The 19,237-nt window shown below is 35.1% G+C and overlaps 1 protein-coding gene across 3 annotated transcripts; it reads left to right on the top strand.

The window, feature by feature from the left end:
• Positions 1–1,462: 1,462 nt before the first annotated feature.
• Positions 1,463–17,667, top strand: ncaph (non-SMC condensin I complex, subunit H). 3 transcript variants are annotated; one of them, XM_088009111.1, is made up of 18 exons: positions 1,463–1,602; positions 2,664–2,885; positions 3,403–3,493; positions 4,097–4,189; positions 4,497–4,614; positions 5,507–5,655; positions 6,068–6,257; positions 6,415–6,497; positions 8,218–8,405; positions 9,442–9,587; positions 13,150–13,256; positions 13,870–13,989; positions 14,768–14,875; positions 15,073–15,216; positions 16,286–16,396; positions 16,549–16,625; positions 16,890–16,965; positions 17,310–17,667. In XM_088009111.1, the coding sequence occupies exons 2-18, from the start codon at positions 2,665–2,667 to the stop codon at positions 17,367–17,369; spliced, it is 2,082 nt and encodes a 693-aa protein (XP_087865237.1). In that variant the 5' UTR covers positions 1,463–1,602; position 2,664; the 3' UTR covers positions 17,370–17,667. The 3 variants fall into 3 exon arrangements, with proteins under 3 accessions (XP_087865237.1, XP_087865238.1, XP_087865236.1); XM_088009112.1 differs by having other exon boundaries at positions 2,660–2,885; positions 16,552–16,625; XM_088009110.1 differs by having other exon boundaries at positions 2,660–2,885.
• The last annotated feature ends 1,570 nt before the right edge of the window (positions 17,668–19,237 follow it).

Here is a 19,237-nt window from a genome sequence, read left to right as displayed (position 1 = left end):
TCTGTAGCCTCATGCTGTGTGAAATGTCAGGCCAACAGGAAAAGGGGGGAAAAAAGCATAAAAAATCTCCAGGACTTACACACCAGGCAATAGCTTTATTTTTCACAACAGATCAAGAACAATATGAGCAAAAACAGTAAAACGCTGTTATATTCTCATATTTCATCACCACCTACAAAGTATACCCGACCCGAAAAGTTGTGATTTTCTGATTATTTTTCAAAAAAGAAAAAGTTAATATATTCTAACCATCATAACTCATAATCACTCATTATAACTTTCTTTATGTACATTGTCAGTAAAATAAAAAGTCTTTATCCCTTTACACAAGTCTGCTGCTTTTGTTCCAGTTAAATGTTTCAGATAATCAACTATTTATTTATTATTATTTATTTATGTATTTATTTATTTATAATCAGACAAGGGAGTTTCCAATGGAAAAAACAATCCAAACCAGTAATTAAAAGACTAATTACTTTTATTCTGTGCCGAATTGATTCAAAAACTTGTTGTGAGGATTTTTTTATTCAGTATATTTGACCTTCTCTTATTTCTAACTAACTCTTTGAAGAATCTGAATCAATATGAATTACATATTTAATTTTCCTCTGGGATCAATAAAGTGTTTTTGAATTCTAATTTTGTTTATCCTAGTTTTTTAAATGCATTCTTACCGTCATGTGAAGGAGTTTGTAACTGATGTTTTTTAATATCCTAGATACATAAATGTTTTTTGTTTGTTTGTTTGTTTGTTTGTTTGTTTGTTTGTTTGTTTGTTTCTTTTTACATTTTTTTGGACCATTCAGACTAAGGCCTAGGTGTGATTTAACATGCACCCAGACTCTCTTAATAGATGAAAACAATGTTGAAAAACTGTTTTTTTATTTACTCAGGTCATCCTTGCTGATATTAAAATTTGTTCCATGGTATCGTATGAGTGTGCCATAACAGCAAAAATAGAAGATTTTATGTTGCCTCTGTGAGAAAGAGACGGCACATGTAAGAAAATGCAGGATTTAATCACAATAGCAGAGTTGGTGATTAAAAGTCTGGCTGTGGCGTTTACTGCCATCTAGTGAGCAGCCATTTTAGTTTTTTATTTATTTATTAAATCTTATTTTTTATATCTAACAAATGCTTATTTTTTCTCAAATAATTAGGTTTTATATTGTTATTACTGGGTTTCACGGTGATTTTTTTAAAAATGTTTGCATTTCACAAACATACCCCAATAATTTACATTTTAAGTTATGAATTATTTTTGTTGCATTCGCTCTTTTGAAGGTATATTGTCATAAATCCATATCTGTTACATATAATGTAGCTTAAATCTGATTATTTTGAAATGTTAAGGATAGAGTACAGTTAACACATGACATTTTACACTAAGCTCATTGACAAAAAATAATAATACTGGCGCATCTTACTTCCGGGGACGGCTTTACGTGATGACGTTTTGTTATATTACGTAAACCGTTCGGCGCAAAAATTCAAACGCTGAACAGAAATTCAGAAAGTGCTGCTCCTTTCTCTCCTTTTGTTAATATTCAAAAGAAAGTGTCCTCAGTCAGAAGGGCTTCGTCGGAACTTTTAAACTATAAGGTACGTTGTGTTGTGAAGTTCTTCTGAGCTAACGAGACAGTTGGCAAACAATGAGAAGATAGTCATACCAAAGCTCAGGTTGTTATGCTAGTGTTGAGTTAGCATAACGTTAGCAAGGTTTGAGCTTGGCCAGAAACTTTCATGAAGTGAGGCTTTCTTTGCTGAAACAAATATTACGGCTATCTTGTTTTTTTTTTTTGGCATTTTACAGACAGTCTGATCAATAACAATTACCGAAAATAACATTGTTTGCATACATGTTACTGATTTCAAGTTGTTTCTGTTGGTGGATATGACCCGAGTCGCGTCTTCGGTAGAGGTGGGCGATTCTATGAGATGAAAAATCTTTCTCGTCCCAAGAAAATCTTCACTAAGAAGAAATTTTGAATTTATTCAAATTTATCAACCTCATTAGTCATTCTTTAATCCACGAGCTTCTCTACCAATTTATTGCTCTTGTTTTAGATTATTGGTGTGCATGTATTATACAATAGGCGTTACCAGGTTAAAAATAAATATGGTTAAAAAAAAAAAAAGTTAATCAATTCTTCCGTTCGTTCATCCATCCATCAATTATGAATCTACCCCGGTGTCAGTCATGCAAACTGTTTGTCCATCCATCCGTCTAGCAACCTTTTTTTTTGTTCACTTGTGTTTAAAACTCTAGAACCGATAAATATTCTGCAATGAAACTAGCTGAAATGGAGGGAGAACTTGCTGATTTAAATATCGAAAATTACGGAATTTGATCTTGAACAAAACTTCTGAAAGCTTTTTACACATTTTTTTAGTAAAAAGAATTAGTGTAACTGTAAAAACTGCCATGAAGCTGGTTTTCAGTCTGATTCATCTTTTCATCAGTCCAAGGTTTCAGTGGAAATTCAGTAAAACATTATTAAATCAGAGTTCTGTTTTTAATTATTCTTCAGCTTTGGCATTTTTCACACCTACAGTCAATGTGCTTTTTAAAGGTTTCTGTATTTAAATGTAGCAACTTTTGTCACTCATTCATCTACTTGTGAAGGACAAAGTAACATCTGTTTTCTTCTGCCCCCAGACAGAATGAGTGCGACATGCACGCCCGTCTCCCGGGTCTGTCCGGGATGGAACTCATCCTCTCTGAAGAAGAACAAAGGTCTGTCGCCGGCTGCCTGCAGCACGCCGCTGCTTTCTGCCTTCCCCGGCAACGACGACGAACAGGAACGCCGTCAGCGCAGGAGATCAAGAGTCATCGACCTTCAAGCTGCCAACGATTCGTCCTTCACTGACTCTGGGTCTCACAGGTGAGCCGTGGAGATCAGCAGGAAACGTAACTGGCAATTTGTATATTGCACTCAAACGCTGTATCAGTGTTAGGTCAAAACTTTGTTTTATTTCAATCAAGCATTAAATTTTAGCTTTAAAACACGCTTCGTGTTGGAAGCAGCTTGCTGGAAACACATAATAAAGGGTACTTCTGAACTGGGTTTGAACCATCCAAGGTCACAGTCTGGAGGTGCAAATACCAGAGTTGTAAAGTAAACTGAAACTGGTGGGATCTTCCTTTTTCCTCCAATCTCTGTAAGAGGGCTGGTGGATATTAAAAGCCATGCACTTTCATCTTTCTTCTCCTTCCCTGGACTAGGCAGGGGAGTCTTTGCTCATATTCTTAGCTTAATTTCTTAATAAAATAATAATCAAAATGCATTTTGATTCATTCTTGATTGACTCAGTTAGGTAAGATTTATTTCCTTAACAATCAGTTTGACGGGTTGCCATGTTTGTTGCTGTTCTGATGGGTTTGTTGTTTCTTCTGTTCAGTGCCGTGGGGACTCCTGCTGCTGTACCCAAGCTGTCCAATGCTCAGATCTCAGAGCATTACTCAACATGCATAAAGCTTTCAACTGAGAATGTAAGTTTGTCTGGACTGTCTGCACTGCAATTATGGAAAATAAAATTGAAAACGAGTTGTAAAGAACTTTCTTTCTTTCTAATTTTATGGATTTCTGTTTTTTCTTTATAATTTTTTTCTAATTGTTTTTTTTTTTTCGTGATTTTCTTTTTTCTTACTTTCTAACTTCATTTCTTTGGCCATTTTCTTTCTTTCTTCATTCCTTTCTTCATTCAGCTAAAAAAGAATAATCACATTCTTGAAAAGTATGAAACGTAAACGTATAGTAATCATAAAATCCAATGTGAACAGTGGGTTATCAAAAACAGGTAGTTGGTTGTAACCCTTTCTTTTTGTTTTCTACATGGATTTGATCATTAGTTCTATAAACAGTATGAGGATTTTTTTTTTCTTCCGTGCTACACACATCATTGTTTCTAATTTTGGAGAATTATGCTTTCACAGAAAAAGCCTATAAAATGCCTGTCTGTTTTCAACATATGAAACTAAGACATGTTTTGGCTTTTTGTAACATTGTGCTAAAAGGATAAAAAAAAAATTCCAATGAGAAAGTTTCACTTATAAAAAGTAAGTACGATTCTAGGTTTTTATTTTTATTTTCAGAAAATCACCACCAAAAATGCCTTTGGTCTCCATCTGATTGATTACATGGCTGATATTCTAAAGCAAAAGGATTCTGAGATCACCAACTTCAAGGTATGTCTTCTGAAAACTACTGTTTTGTCATTGCTATAAGTATAACAAACTTGAAGGATAATATTAACATTTAATGTTAAGTGTTAAGAAAAATAATCATTACATGCTGAATGTCTTGGTTTTTAAAGAAACTGCTTGTATTGTTATGATTTTGGTTAAGAAAATCATTTTGATTATGGCGTGAGCCTTTACACCCCAACAGATGGAATAATGTTTCTACTATCTATCCTAGACTTTATAGAGTGCAGTCACACAGACGTTTTGGTGAATTTTCATCATGTAAGTTGTGTTTGGTTTGTGTCTACAGGTGGCAGCTGGGACTCTGGATGCCAGTACAAAGATCTATGCTGTGAGAGTGGATGCTGTTCATGCTGATGCCTACAGGGTGTTGGGCGGTCTTGGGGCTGAAACGAAACCTGGAGAAGGTGAGAAAACAGCATTGAGTTCTGTTTGGTGATTGTCCTAAACACTAGGGGGCGCGCTGTATACTGATAGGCATTCAGTTGTTCCAGTATCTATTGGTTATTACGTCTTGCTTTAATAATTCAGGTCTCTTGTAGCTGTATCCTATTCTTAGTTATCTCATCACATGTTGTGTGTGTTGGTGTATTTGGTAGCAGGTGATCACTCACAATAATGCACAAGAAGCTGGGCGTATTTAAAGGACCTTTATTATGTAAAATTGACTTTTTAAGCTTTCCCATCATGTTATAATGCTATTCCCTCATCAAAAACATACTTGTGGGGTGTTTCCTTGATTCTTTGATGCATGTTTGAAGGATCCTTTAATCTCCATGGCGATCATTCAGCTATGTAAAATGCCTGGGTGGACCTAGCCCCGCCTTCGAGACGCAGCTCCTTCTTGGAGCTGCAGTTTTGAAGTTTCTTAGCTTCTGTCTCCTAGAGTAGTCCTCCAATTTGACTCTTCCACTCAGGTCCTTCAGACTAGCTAGCAGCAATTAGCAAACACCTGGTAGAACTGAGCATCTGCTGAACTCATTATAGGAGCTACTTCTCAGTGAAACTCTAGTTAAAAACATTGACAAAGGGTTAATAGACGAGCCATGCTGTGATGACTTCCTGAGGGCAGAGTATCGGGAAGAGCAGCAGCTTCTTAAAGAAACGGAGGCCCAATTTCAAGGCGTTAAATTACAATATAAAATTTCTTTTCAGTCATATTTGATATGCATACAGCACTTTTTAAACAACTGAAGTTAACATAGTAACTCGATTGTGCTATAAAATTGCAATATGTCAAAACAATCTGCTCCAAGTCATTCATTTATCCTTCTGCTTGTACTTTTTGTGCTCATGCAGATCACGGTTTGAAAGATGAGAACATTGATGGAGACGAGGCAGCTGGGGACATGACTGCCAAGCAGCCAAAGAAAAAGAGGCCTCCCAAAAAGACAGTGGAGCAGAACCTGAGCAACATCAACTGTGCAGATTCTGAAAGGAGATGTGAGGTAAAAGTGGAGCTGTTGTGTACAACACACATTACTACTGCTTTCTGTTTAGGGGTACTTGATTTTCATCACTTCATCCTGTGGTTGGGCATAAATCGGTTCAAATAATTAAAAAATTTTTACACCAATTTTTTTCTGAGGAAAATCTGGCGGGGTTTTTTTTTTTCTAACTCACCACCTACTGTGTCCACACCACGATGTCCAAACGTTGGGTGATGGCAGATGCTTTATGATTGGACTGAGGTCAGGAATCAGATGGGGGTCAAACGGAGCGTTCAGTTTCCTCTTTAACCCCTGTTTTATCACTTCTGTTCAGCCGTTAACATAAAGGAATCTCTGACGATGTTACCGGCTTTTACTTTGTAGCGCTAATTCAGCGTGATCCTTTCGTTAACTTTGACTCGTCTCCCAGGTGGACCCCATGTTTCAGCGGATGGCCTCATCCTTTGATGAGAGCAGCACAGCGGGGGTCTTTCTGTCCGTTCTGTTCAGTGAGAGCAGTCGCTGCGAGCTGTTGTTTCCCTCACACATGACCCTCCTGCAGTCCACACCCTCCTACTCTCCACCAACTCCACAGAGAGTTTCTGCATCACCGTTCAATGGTAAAAAAACCCACAGCAACCACTATAAAAGGAGTTCATCTTAATAAACATTTATTGTGCTTTGTGACATTAGTTGAATATTTGAGCCACGTTTTGGAGCTGATATCTGTAAGGATCATTAAGTTCTCTCTGTTTCTCTGTGCTGTGCCTCTGCCAGCTGCACTGCAGCGTTCCCAGCAGAAGAGCTGCATCTGCCCCTCACTGCAGGACTTCTCGTTCACAAGCTGGAACCCTGAGCAGGTCAGAGGAACCATCCAACTAAAATATGTGCTTTTGAAAATCATTTTGGAGGAGATGTGAATTATTCCCGACCAGAATGTGCTCATTTTCACCTTTATTTACCAGGAGAGTTATCTTATTAAAGTGGAAAGATCTGGCTCTACCCTCTCATTCACATGTTTGTGGGTTAAAATTTGAACACTACAGATGGTTGTGTACTTTATCTAGCAACATATTTCTAAAAACAGTAAAAACATTGATATTGGATTGGAAATATCTTAGAGCTCTTTACATCTGTTGTGATCTCAGGCTTAAAGGAATATTTTTTGCTGGGTTTTTTATAAGTACTGTTTAGGGGTTGGCATTTATTGTTTCAACACTTATGATAAATGTCTTATAAAATTTTGATTTATCGTTGTCACCTTAAATTCAAATTGTTTAAAAAAAAAACTAAAATTGTCTGCAATGTTATTTTTACAGTTTTTGGCTGTTTGTTCAATAAAGCTGAATCAATAAATCTCAGTAATTTTGAAAATATAACTAAATGCCACAAGTGTGTGAATTTTAGTGTTACACATCACACTTCTTTATGTGACTGGTGTCCTAAAGAAGCCCACTGCAGATCGATCTGTTTCTTATGAGCACAAATCCAAATTCAAAAATACCTTATTGCTCTAAAAGAGAAATGAAATTCTGTTCCATTGAGTCACAGAAAAAAGTAATAAATAGTTCTTATTGTCACTTTTATCATTATTACAACAGTACAAAAAAGTAATAAATCTTCAATTCCACATCCTCTCCCCCACCCTGTTAGTATTTCTGCATACCGTAATTTACCAGCTGGCCACAACACATCGTCAGGTTAGCCTAACTCAAAGCTGTTTTTTTATGTTGTATTAACTTTGTGAATTTTACACTAAAACGATGATGAATCTCAATCTTTTTTTCAGTCAGACCTAATGAAACAGAAAAAACTAGTGAATTTGAGGGTTGGAGCACATTTTTCTGACAAAACTATCTTCTTATTCTAAATACAGGATTTGCTTTTTGCTGGTCATGGAAATAAAGGCAGGTTTAACAAAAAACCTTTTAGAAGTGGAATCAGGATTTTTTTTTTTGTTTCGTTTTGTTTTTGTTTTTTTCAGAGTGATTTCCTGTTTTATCTGAAGGCTGACCCACTGGTCATTCCAGATTTTTTGTTTCTTGTTTTTTTCTTCTAAGGAGAATAAAATCAATATGAATATCCTGTATGTTTTTTTCATAGAGCTAGTAGTAAATTAATTTTAACAGAAAATGATTAACTATGCTATTCACGTTGATGCATTGTTGTTTACATTTTTGAAGATCAATATTTTTACTAAACTCAATAGAAGTGCATGAAATTATTAATTGATTAATGCTTTTATGGACCAAAAATGCTCACACTGGATAAATTTTATGCATTTAATGAATATAAAAAAATCTACTTGTTCTTTTTTAAATTTTTAACTACTTAACTTCCCAATTTCTGCTTAGTCGATCAATAGAAAATTGGACATTTTTTATTTCCTTTAAGAGAATTTAAAGCTCCAATTTCAAGAAACTTTTTAAAACTATGTTCCAGCTCATCAAAATATAATGTCCAGACTAAACTAAAAGTCGTATAATTTTCTATCAATGTTTTACTTACTGGTTTGGTAATGAATAAACGGAGTTGAAGCAAACCATGAATCTGTCCGTCTGGATGTTGATCTGCCTTCAGACCATGAACCAGCTGCTGGAGAAGATGAAGCAGGGCGAACACGTGTTTGACGTGAATGCGGAGCCGGAGCCAGAAGAAGATGACTGCCCTGACTTTGATGCCGATTATGAAGAGGGACTAGCTGACTGTGAGGAAGGATCTAAGGAACACAAGGAGGGCTGCGAATCGTCCGGCCCCAGCAAAGCGAGGTATGAGGACAGATGTTGTCGGCCCACCCTGTGGGAATATTTGTGGCCAGGATTTTTATATTACCAGGAGTTCTGTTTGTTTTTTTTTAAGTTTTGAGTTGTGGTGGGACTTGGAAATGACAGCAAAACAAGCAACATTTTCTAATCCAAAACCATATACTTATTGTTTTTAATCTGTTATTTATGTTAGACAACCATCAGCTTGGTTCAAAGTGTTATACTCACTCAGCTTTCATGTAGATTCTATGAAAAAAAGACTCTTTGGAAATGTGGACTCTTATATTAGCTCTAGGGACGACTGTCCTGCTACATGTTTAGCATTGAGATGCTATTTTAGGCTTGCGTAGCTTTGGTTATAGGCTAACTCCATTTAGCACATCTTGAACACAATACTCTTTCCTAGCATCCTATCACATCATTTTTAGAAGCAGATTTTTTAATACACATTTATTTTAAAGTGCCAAGAGAACCAGCTTTGTCGTAAATCGCTGTTGTTTGCGGTTGCCACTTGTGCATCAGATTTACGGACGTACCAGAAACGGAATACAAAAGTTCTGGCCGGAACTTATTGTATGTGTATTTAAAAAATAAAGTATAAATTCAATTAATTTAATCAATTAATTGCTTTTTAAATTGTTTTTAATGTATCGAAATCTATGTGGGGGTCAGGTATTTAACATGTTAAATACCTGACCTTTGTTTCGAAATATTTAAAGATTGGCACTTCAACAGGCTGAAACATGAGCTAGTTCCTCAGTCTGGTGGATTCTTTTCGTTACATCTGGCATGTCTATGAACAGAACAGTGAAGCTGTCATCAGCATGTTGATCAGAAAACACATTTTCACCTCAAAAGTGTTCAGCAATTTGTGTTTACCTCTCTCAGGTTCAGATTGTCACTTTCACACTACTCCTTCTTACAATTCAAACTGAAGTGTAACAAAGCCCTTTGTCGAGGTTGAGAGTAGGACAATTGGGTTCTGCTCCTTTCCAAGGTTACTATTTTCTTTCTGATGATTCTTCTGTTGATCCTCCAGGGATGTGATTCCCATTGGAGAAGGAGACATCGCCACCATGTGTCTGCAGCTTTCCTCTCAGCCCAGAGAATATTCTTACTTCAGCCCAAGAACCATGGCAGCATGGGCCGGCCCCGGATACTGGCAGTTCAAACCGAAACACAAACGTGAGTGAAGAGAATCACTTTCCTGTTCATCTTAAAGCTACCGTATACAATTTTTATTTAACAAATCAGTTTTTTACACAGTTGTTAAAATGATCACTATGAAGTGACAGTATAATATAAGACAGTCTGTGTAAAAATCAAGCTTGTCCTCCCTCTGCATTTCTGCAGATAGCTATAGTATACTATAGTATAGTATAGTATGTAGTATACTATAGTATAGTATGTAGTATACTATACTATAGTATAGTAGTATAGTATAGTATGTAGTATACTATACTATAGTATAGTAGTATAGTATACTATACTATGTATAGTATGTAGTATACTATACATAGTAGTATACATGTAGTATACTATAGTATACTATACTATGTATAGTATGTAGTATAGTATACTATACTATGTATAGTATGTAGTATAGTATACTATACTATGTATAGTATGTAGTATAGTATAGTATACTATACTATGTATAGTATGTAGTATACTATAGTATAGTATACTATAGTATACTATATACTATAGTATACTATACTATATACTATAGTATACTATACTATATACTATAGTATACTATAGTATAGTATACTACATACTATACATAGTATAGTATACTATACTATAGTATACTATAGTATAGTACACTACTATACATAGTATAGTATACATACTATACTATACATAGCATAGTATACTACATAGTATACTATACTACAGCTATCTGCAGAAATGCAGATAGCTATAGTATAGTATACTACATACTATACATAGTATAGTATACTATAGTATAGTATACTACATACTATACATAGTATAGTATACTATATGTATACTACTATGTATAGTATACTACATACTATACATAGTATAGTATACTATACTATAGTATACTACATACTATACATAGTATAGTATACTATAGTATAGTATACTACATACTATACATAGTATAGTATACTATAGTATACTATATGTATACTACTATGTATAGTATACTACATACTATACATAGTATAGTATACTATACTATAGTATACTACATACTATACATAGTATAGTATGCTATAGTATAGTATACTATACTATAGATATCTGCAGAAATGCAGATAGCTGTAGTATAGTATACTATGTAGTATACTATGCTATGTATAGTATAGTATGTATACTATACTATGTATAGTATATAGTATACTATAGTATACTATAGCTATCTGCATTTCTGCAGATAGCTGTAGTATAGTATACTATGTAGTATACTATGCTATGTATAGTATAGTATGTATACTATACTATGTATAGTATGTAGTATACTATAGTATAGTATACTATAGTATACTATAGTATACTATACTATATAGTATACTATACTATAGTATAGTATACTACATACCATACATAGTATAGTATACTATAGTATAGTATACTATAGTATAGTATACTATAGTATAGTATACTACTATACATAGTATAGTATACATACTATACTATACATAGCATAGTATACTACATAGTATACTATACTACAGCTATCTGCAGAAATGCAGATAGCTATAGTATACTATAGTATAGTATACTACATACTATATATAGTATAGTATACTATAGTATAGTATACTACATACTATACATAGTATAGTATACTATAGTATACTACATGTATACTATATGTATACTACTATGTATAGTATACTACATACTATACATAGTATAGTATACTATAGTATACTACATACTATACATAGTATAGTATACTATACTATAGTATACTACATACTATACATAGTATAGTATACTATACTATAGTATACTACATACTATACATAGTATAGTATACTATAGTATACTATACTATAGCTATCTGCATTTCTGCAGATAGCTGTAGTATAGTATACTATGTAGTATACTATGCTATGTATAGTATAGTATAGTATGTATACTATACTAGCTGTAGTATAGTATACTATGTAGTATACTATGCTATGTATAGTATAGTATGTATACTATACTATGTATAGTAGTATACTATACTATAGTATAGTATAGTATACTATACTGCATTTCTGCAGATAGCTGTAGTATAGTATGCTATGTAGTATACTATACTATGTATAGTATAGTATGTATACTATACTATGTATAGTATAGTATGTATACTATAGTATGTATAGTATAGTATGTATACTATACTATGTATAGTAGTATACTATACTATAGTATACTATACTGCATTTCTGCAGATAGCTGTAGTATAGTATGCTATGTAGTATACTATACTATGTATAGTATAGTATGTATACTATACTATGTATAGTAGTATACTATACTATAGTATAGTATACTATACTGCATTTCTGCAGATAGCTGTAGTATAGTATGCTATGTAGTATACTATACTATGTATAGTATAGTATGTATACTATACTATGTATAGTATAGTATGTATACTATACTATGTATAGTATAGTATGTATACTATACTATGTATAGTAGTATACTATACTATAGTATATTATAGTATACTATAGCATAGTATACTATACTATAGCTATCTGCATTTCTGCAGATAGCTGTAGTATTACCCATCTCATACCATGCTGTCATAACTAGTGTCACAACTAGTGACAGTATTAACAAATAAGTACAAAAAACATTATGTAAGTAAGTTATATACTGTAACTTTAAGTAGAACATGCTAAAATTTATAGACAATTTATATTGATCTGTTCATGTCACTGTAGCATAACCATAATTACCATAAGTATGTATTTCAAAGTGAACTCTGTTTGGCTTCTACTTGACTTCCAGTTGATTCAGAATAAGATAAACTAAAATCAATACAAACAGAAAATTCCAGCTTTTTAAAAGAAAATCACTTCCTGTTCAGTGAGAAATTTGCCAGACATTCACTCATTCTCTCACTCTAATGGTTCACGCTCGTTATTTTATGATTTATAGCAAATATTGGTACACAGTTTTTATTGCATGTGCAGACTGGGGTTTCCTAAACCTCTGACTCACATTAAGGAGTGGACACTTAGAACACTCGCCCTAATGGGCGTTCACAGCACTTGCATTTCTTCAAAATAAAGACACTTCTTGCTTTATTTAATTAAAAAATTGACATAGCATTAAGCTGAAATATGAGTTTGAACAAAAACCCATATTTAAATTTCAAAATGTAGTAGTTTCTTTGCTTGCTGAATTGAATGTCCTGAAAAGGGAGTATTAGATTATAAATAGTGATGTTTTAAATTGGGACTAATGAGAAAATGGTACATACTTAAAATCAAAACGTGCACCTGCTCATTACCGTAAAGAATTGACAAGGACGATTCTTTCTGTCCACTACATCTTTTGTGTTTTCCAGAGGAAGGAACAGTAAACATGACTGCATCCTTACACAAATATTAGCTATGCTAACACACTGTTTGAGTGACCTGGAAGCAAATGATCCTCTCACATTCTCTCAAAATTGAGAGTTTATTGATCCCTGCGGTTCATGTATACAGAAAGCTGATTGTTTTTGTTGTCCTTTTTTTTAATCCTGTTTGTTGTGTTTCAGTGGATCATGTTCCTGATAAAGAGACCCGAAAAAGGAAGCCCAAGAAGACCTTTGAGATAGACTTCAGCGATGATGTCAACTTTGACACATACTTTCGCACCACAAGGGTAAACCTGCTTTAACCCCCAACACCTGAATATTTATTCAAACTATAAAAAAAAAAAAAAAAGTAAAATGTCTTATATCCTAAACTCTTTTTTTGCGCATTGATTGTTTTTGCTGCTTAATGCCAGATGGGATGGGTTCAGCTTCAGCATAAAGGGAATTAATAATACATTTTATGAAGCGTTTTTTAAGACACGCTGATGCTGTACAGTAATAAAGATTTAAAAAAAAAACAGGAATAGCAACAACAAGGAATCAGAAACATAAATTAGACTTTCAATTTTAATAAGTATCGTTTTCTTGGGATAGGGAGTTTCCTGTTTTCATATAAATCTTTATCATTTTTGCTTCAGTCTTTGACATTTGACAAAGGCAGGAAGAATCTATCAGAATGTGTCGTCAAAACTGTCATAAATGGTTAGAATATGCCTTGATCCCAATAAAATGCATTAAAGTTTGCGGACGGGACATGAATAAATGTATATTAATGTGAGGCACCTCAGCTCCAGTAACCTGATGGAGCTAGCTTAGACGGCTGAATTACTGATTCCTCCCAAACATTTTGTCTTTTGAGAGTCTCTTTTTTTTTCTCTCTCTCTCTCTCCTTATGTCCAGGCAGCCACCACTAACAGTAAGTCCGCCCTCAGTGCCAGCAACAAGAAGACGACCCTGCCTGCAGATTTCAAGTTTGCCCCAGAGACTCTTTCCCAGCTCAGTCTCAAGCCGTCCAGCTCGGTGAGACATCCGCCCCACCTGGTCACTGCTCTGCTTTCTAGCTAAAATACATCAGAAGTAATGCATCATAATGGACAGTTCTATGTTTGAGTGAGTCTGATTAATCAGACTATAATTAAGTGTTCAGGAGAACCTGTACCAACATTCACCAACTTTGTCTCATTTTATTTTTTCATTTAAAGAATCCTTTAAGAGTTTGAAAGCTCCAGTTCTACGTCTTTACAGTCACACACTAATCCAAGACAAACACTGATTTCTAGAAGCTTATCTAAGACATTATATTGTGTGGGATTTTTTTAAGGGTGTCTTGGAGCATTAAAAAAATGTTCTTCACACATACTAACAGGATTCCAACATGTCTAGAAAAGCATTACATGTGATTTAAAGTTTCTGTCAGTGTGGGGAAAAGAAATGGAAGAAAAATGTGTATTTCCAGGTTTGCTTTCCTTTCTGGCTGTCTTTATATATTGTTTTGTCTTTCTTTCTGTCTTTTTCTCTCATTCTGTCCATCTTTCTGTCTATGTATTTCTTTCTGTATCTTTGTCTTTTTTCAGTCTTTTCTGTCTTTCATGTTTTCTTTCTGTTTCTGTCTTTCATGTCCTTTTTTGGTCTCTCTGTGTTTGGCCTTACCACTTATAAACATTTCTATTTTTACTTTCATAGGAGGTTGAAAACGTACATAGAAATCTGGAAGTTTATGTCTGGAAAGTCTAAGATTCTTTGACATCTGACATTGTCTAGATTTTCTAACATAGAATGTGTTTTCTGCTCTGTGTAGTTGAGTCAAGAGGCCCAGAAGAGGCTGTCTGGAGAGCTTGGAGAAGGAATCGGGGATTACGACTACAACAACGCCAACGACACAGCCAACTTCTGTCCTGGTCTTCAGGTCTGGAAGCCATCTTTACGTTAGCAGAAATCTGCTGAGTCTGCAGTACGCCTTAGCAGAACAGACCAGCTGCATAGCAATGTGGTCATAGTCATACTTAGAGATTACAATGTCCAGCTGTGATTATACACTTACTGAAGCTGCTGTTTGACTAGATGTCAGCAGCAGCATGAAAGCGACCGTCCGCTCTGTTTCAGGGTGGTGACAGTGATGATGATGTCGAAGGTTTTGCTGGTTCAGATGACACTCAGCCTTCAGGTGACGGTCTGTCTCAGCCCTCACAAGACCTGGAGGGAGTTTCCACATATGGGGAGGAAGATCTGGTGCCTGAGCCACACAGGGTATGTCCTCTGTTTGATGCTTTCTATAACACAAACACAGAGCCTTACAACAGTTTTCACACTGTGGTTAGCTTCCACATTACAAACACAAACCTCTGTTTTTCTGATGTTGTGTTAAAATAAGAGATCCGTGATTGGTTTCTTTAGATGTATTCAATAAGGAGCATGCAGCTGCCACAAATTAAAATAAAAAAAAACAAGATGGAAACATCTTCTGTTTTTTCTGTCCAGTCATTTTTGACACCAGCGGAAAGAATTGTAGAAAAATAAACTTGTCATGAGTCCAGGACTGCAGCTAAAAATCAAGTGATCTGTAGCAATTAATTGGATAAAAATATTGGTACGTTCTGCAGATTCTTCATTTAAACCTTTTTATGTAATACAATATTAGGAATGAATTAAAATCCGAAAAATAAATCAATCAATAACAAAAAGCGTTTTATGTTCTAACATGCAACGACACATCATTCCTTTAGTAAACATTTGATCATTTTGAAGCAGAAGATGCATCGCAGCTAAAGTCCTTCCAACAATACTGCTGAGCTCAGCTCATTTTGCTTGACTTAACATCAATGCAATGTAGGGCTGATCTGTTTTTTTTTTCTTTCCTTTCACAACTAATACTTGAATAGCATAAGATGCTCAGTTGATTCTTTTTTTTTTTTTTTTTTTTTTTTTTTTTTTACATTCTTTTTACAGAATTTGAACCAAGTGAAGCTAAAACTAGAAAACTAGTTTTTAGTAGAAAACATCTATCTTATATGCAAAATGATGATATATGTGTACAAATTTGGCTTAACTACTGCCCTGAGTATATTGTTCTTTCAGAAAATTGCCCCCCTTTTTTTTTCCTTTTTTTGAGTCTGTACACTCCAGTTAACAATTAATGGATTACTAAATTAGTTGCCAATAATTTCAATAATGAAAATACTTTCTAGGCACTATAATTGTATTATACAGCTTCATGTGTAAAATGTGTAAATCCACCTTTTTTTCCCCCCTTTTGCACATTGGAAAAGTTTTTGCTTCGTAATTTCTTCGAGGCTTACTGTGTTATTTTGCTATGAAGGTGAACAAAATTGAAATCAACTACGCCAAGACGGCAAAGAAAATGGATATGAAGAGGCTAAAGAACAGCATGTGGACTCTGCTGACTGACAGCCCAGAAAAACCAAAACAGGTAAATCACTCCTTTTCTTTTTTTTCCCCTAACATCTTGTCCTGAGAGTTTGCGCAGAGAGAGCAAAGTAGCTAGCCAGTCGGGTTGAGCTGGATTTTTTTTGATTGTGTGTCCAGGTCTGTTTTATTGGCTTTTCCCCTTGATGTTCCCAGCAGGTGGAGGAGACTGCAGAGGCTCCAGTGTGTGGAGAGAAAGCCTTCAGTCAGACCACAAAGACTCTGCTTCAAAGGTACTGGCCAACCTGCTGGCCCGGCCCGCTACGACTTAACACTTGTGAAGAATATTAATCAGAGTTGGCGCTCGTGCTGCATGACAACAGTGAATACAAGTTAATTCTGCACAAAAATAATCACTGGTGCACTGTTCCCCAATTATCCCACTTTAATTTCAAAGATAACAGTTTTTGACTTCCAATTAACGGAAAAGTAAAAAAAAAAAAAAATGTGTTAAAGCGTCTCTGTTTTCCTGTTTCTCTCCCTCTGTGTCGGTCCAGATTACCCAGCAGTATGGCTCAGAACCTGTCGGTGCCACTGGCGTTTGTTGCCCTGCTTCATCTCGCTAATGAAAAGGTGAGCGTCACTCAAACACACCAGGATGCTTATTAGGAAGCAAAGTTGAGATTGATGTGGCCTGTTCCAGTGGTTAACAGATGGGCTCTAGGGATAAATCACAAACTCTTGAACATGCACACGCTAAAGCTGTAGAGAAATCTGTATGTCATTGGAAACCTTTAACATAACAGATTTCACTGTAAAACATACAGAGAAATGTATGTATGTAAAATGTATGTTTCTTCTGGGCACATAAAGACATGACATAAAGGACTTGGAACAAAAAATGCAGACAGCTGCTTGCTGTTCAAACCATCTGTAAACTTCACAGTACAGGTATTGATTTCTGATTTCTTTCCCAGAACCTGGAGCTGGTGAAGGTTGATGACATGTCAGATATCATCATCAGACAAGGCCAGTGAGCTGACCAGAACGGAGGATTTGAATGAAGAGTCACAACTTTTATTTTTGTTGTCATTTTCTATGCTTTCTACAGCCTTATTTTTCATACTCGATGTTTATCTAAAACTTCATTTTTTCTTTAAGAACAAGTGTCTTCTTATCTCAATGTAATGCAGATTATCTGCTTTTGCTCCCTCCAGCACCAGACCGTTCTCAGCTCTTTATTCTCTCTCTGTCTGTCTGTGTAGATAATTATAACAGCTCAACCAGTGCTCAAAAAATGAATTGTTAAAAATAAATAAAAAAAATTTTCATAAATTTCCAGTAATTCTTAAACACTAACATAACCTTATTGCGGATCATTTTCATGACAAGAAACTCGTATGATTTGGAGTGGCAAATCAGATGGCACACAGCTATTGTTGATCCAACCAACAGGAACGACACGCACCGCCTCCTGCATGGTGGTGGTCAGACTGGTTGGTCGAGTTATGAAGTTTCTGGCTGGGTGTAGCAGATCAACAAGGAGGAGCTGCTGGGCATAAAGCAGGACACCACACCTTCCTGTTATGTGAAAACTGAAGGAGTCATTTTTATCATATGTATGTGAAATTGTAGAGGAAATGCTTGAGTTTTCAGGTCTTTGTCATTTTCAATTGGCTTGAAACCCAACTTCTAATTAAAAGATGAATATTAAGGAAGCAAATCCTTTAAACAGCTTTACAAAGAGGCCAGCAGCTGGTAGGGAAATTATTAAAAGCATCATTCTTGGAGGAAGTTCATTCAGCTCTGTTGATTTGTAGAAAGGAAAATGGAGTCTAACTCTTTGCTGTTGCAGTAATAAAATCTGATTAATGGCTGTTAAGATCAAAAAGAGGGGATTGCCTTCACAAGTAAGTAAATAAAAGCAGAGCAAAAACCTATTTAAGCTTCATCTCAAGTTACGGTAATCATTTACAGTTTATTGGGATTAGAAGCTTAAAATATTTCACAAGATTCAACCCTTGAAATCTGATAATTTGTGAAAGCCAGAGAAGGTTTTATTAAACTCCAACCTGAACCAGAAAATGTTTTGTTTTGTTTTTTTTTTTGTTTTTTTGCTACATTAAAGCCACATTTTTATTGGAATTTTATGAGAAAGGAAATGCAAGAAAATGACGCATGCTTTCAATAAGTTTGTTGGAGAAAAAAATCACGCCACTACTTTCTGTAGATATTTAATAAACGGGTTTCAATAAATGCAAGTGTCATGCGAACAAAAGGTTTCACAAAGACAAGGAACACAGATGGATCAGGGGTAAACTTGTGGAAAAGTATGGTGCAATTACAGGCCGACCACAGCATGGCTGTTGACCCAAACATACGGAGAGGGGAGATTCTGGAAACCAGGTGTGACAATCTGTCGACTTATAATATGAACTTAGAAGATGGCATTTTGGTCAAATGAGACTAAAGTGAAACATTTTGACCAATTAGATGTGAAGTGTAGCAGAAAACTAACTCAGATGGACCAGATTTTTTAAAGAATGTGTGTTTTGCAAGCATTGTGTCCTGTATAAAACTCAAAGGCTCAAATGAAGTGAGTTGACTTAATGTTTTTGTATTTTCATCAATATAAACAATTTTAAAGTATTTGAAAATTATGAAGTTATGGTTGATTATGTTACGGAGTAATCAACCATGACTGATGCATGGTAGTCCCACCGTGCATCAGTTTATACCCGCAGATATATGTGACTATCAATGTACTGTAGTTTGCGTTAGAGTATTTTTCTTTCATGAAAAAGGCACCAAAACTCCAGTCCAGGGATCCACATTTATGCAGATCTGGCTCTGTTTGGATTAAAGCCCAACTGAGGACTTCTTTCAAACTGTTCACAGATTTATG

Source organism: Poecilia mexicana, unplaced genomic scaffold (assembly GCF_051168715.1).
Source record: "Poecilia mexicana isolate PSO_F unplaced genomic scaffold, ASM5116871v1 scaffold_9, whole genome shotgun sequence".
Taxonomy (NCBI): Eukaryota; Metazoa; Chordata; class Actinopteri; order Cyprinodontiformes; family Poeciliidae; genus Poecilia; species Poecilia mexicana.
Note: the sequence above shows the minus strand (reverse complement) of the source record. Positions and strands in the feature narration are given on the sequence as shown.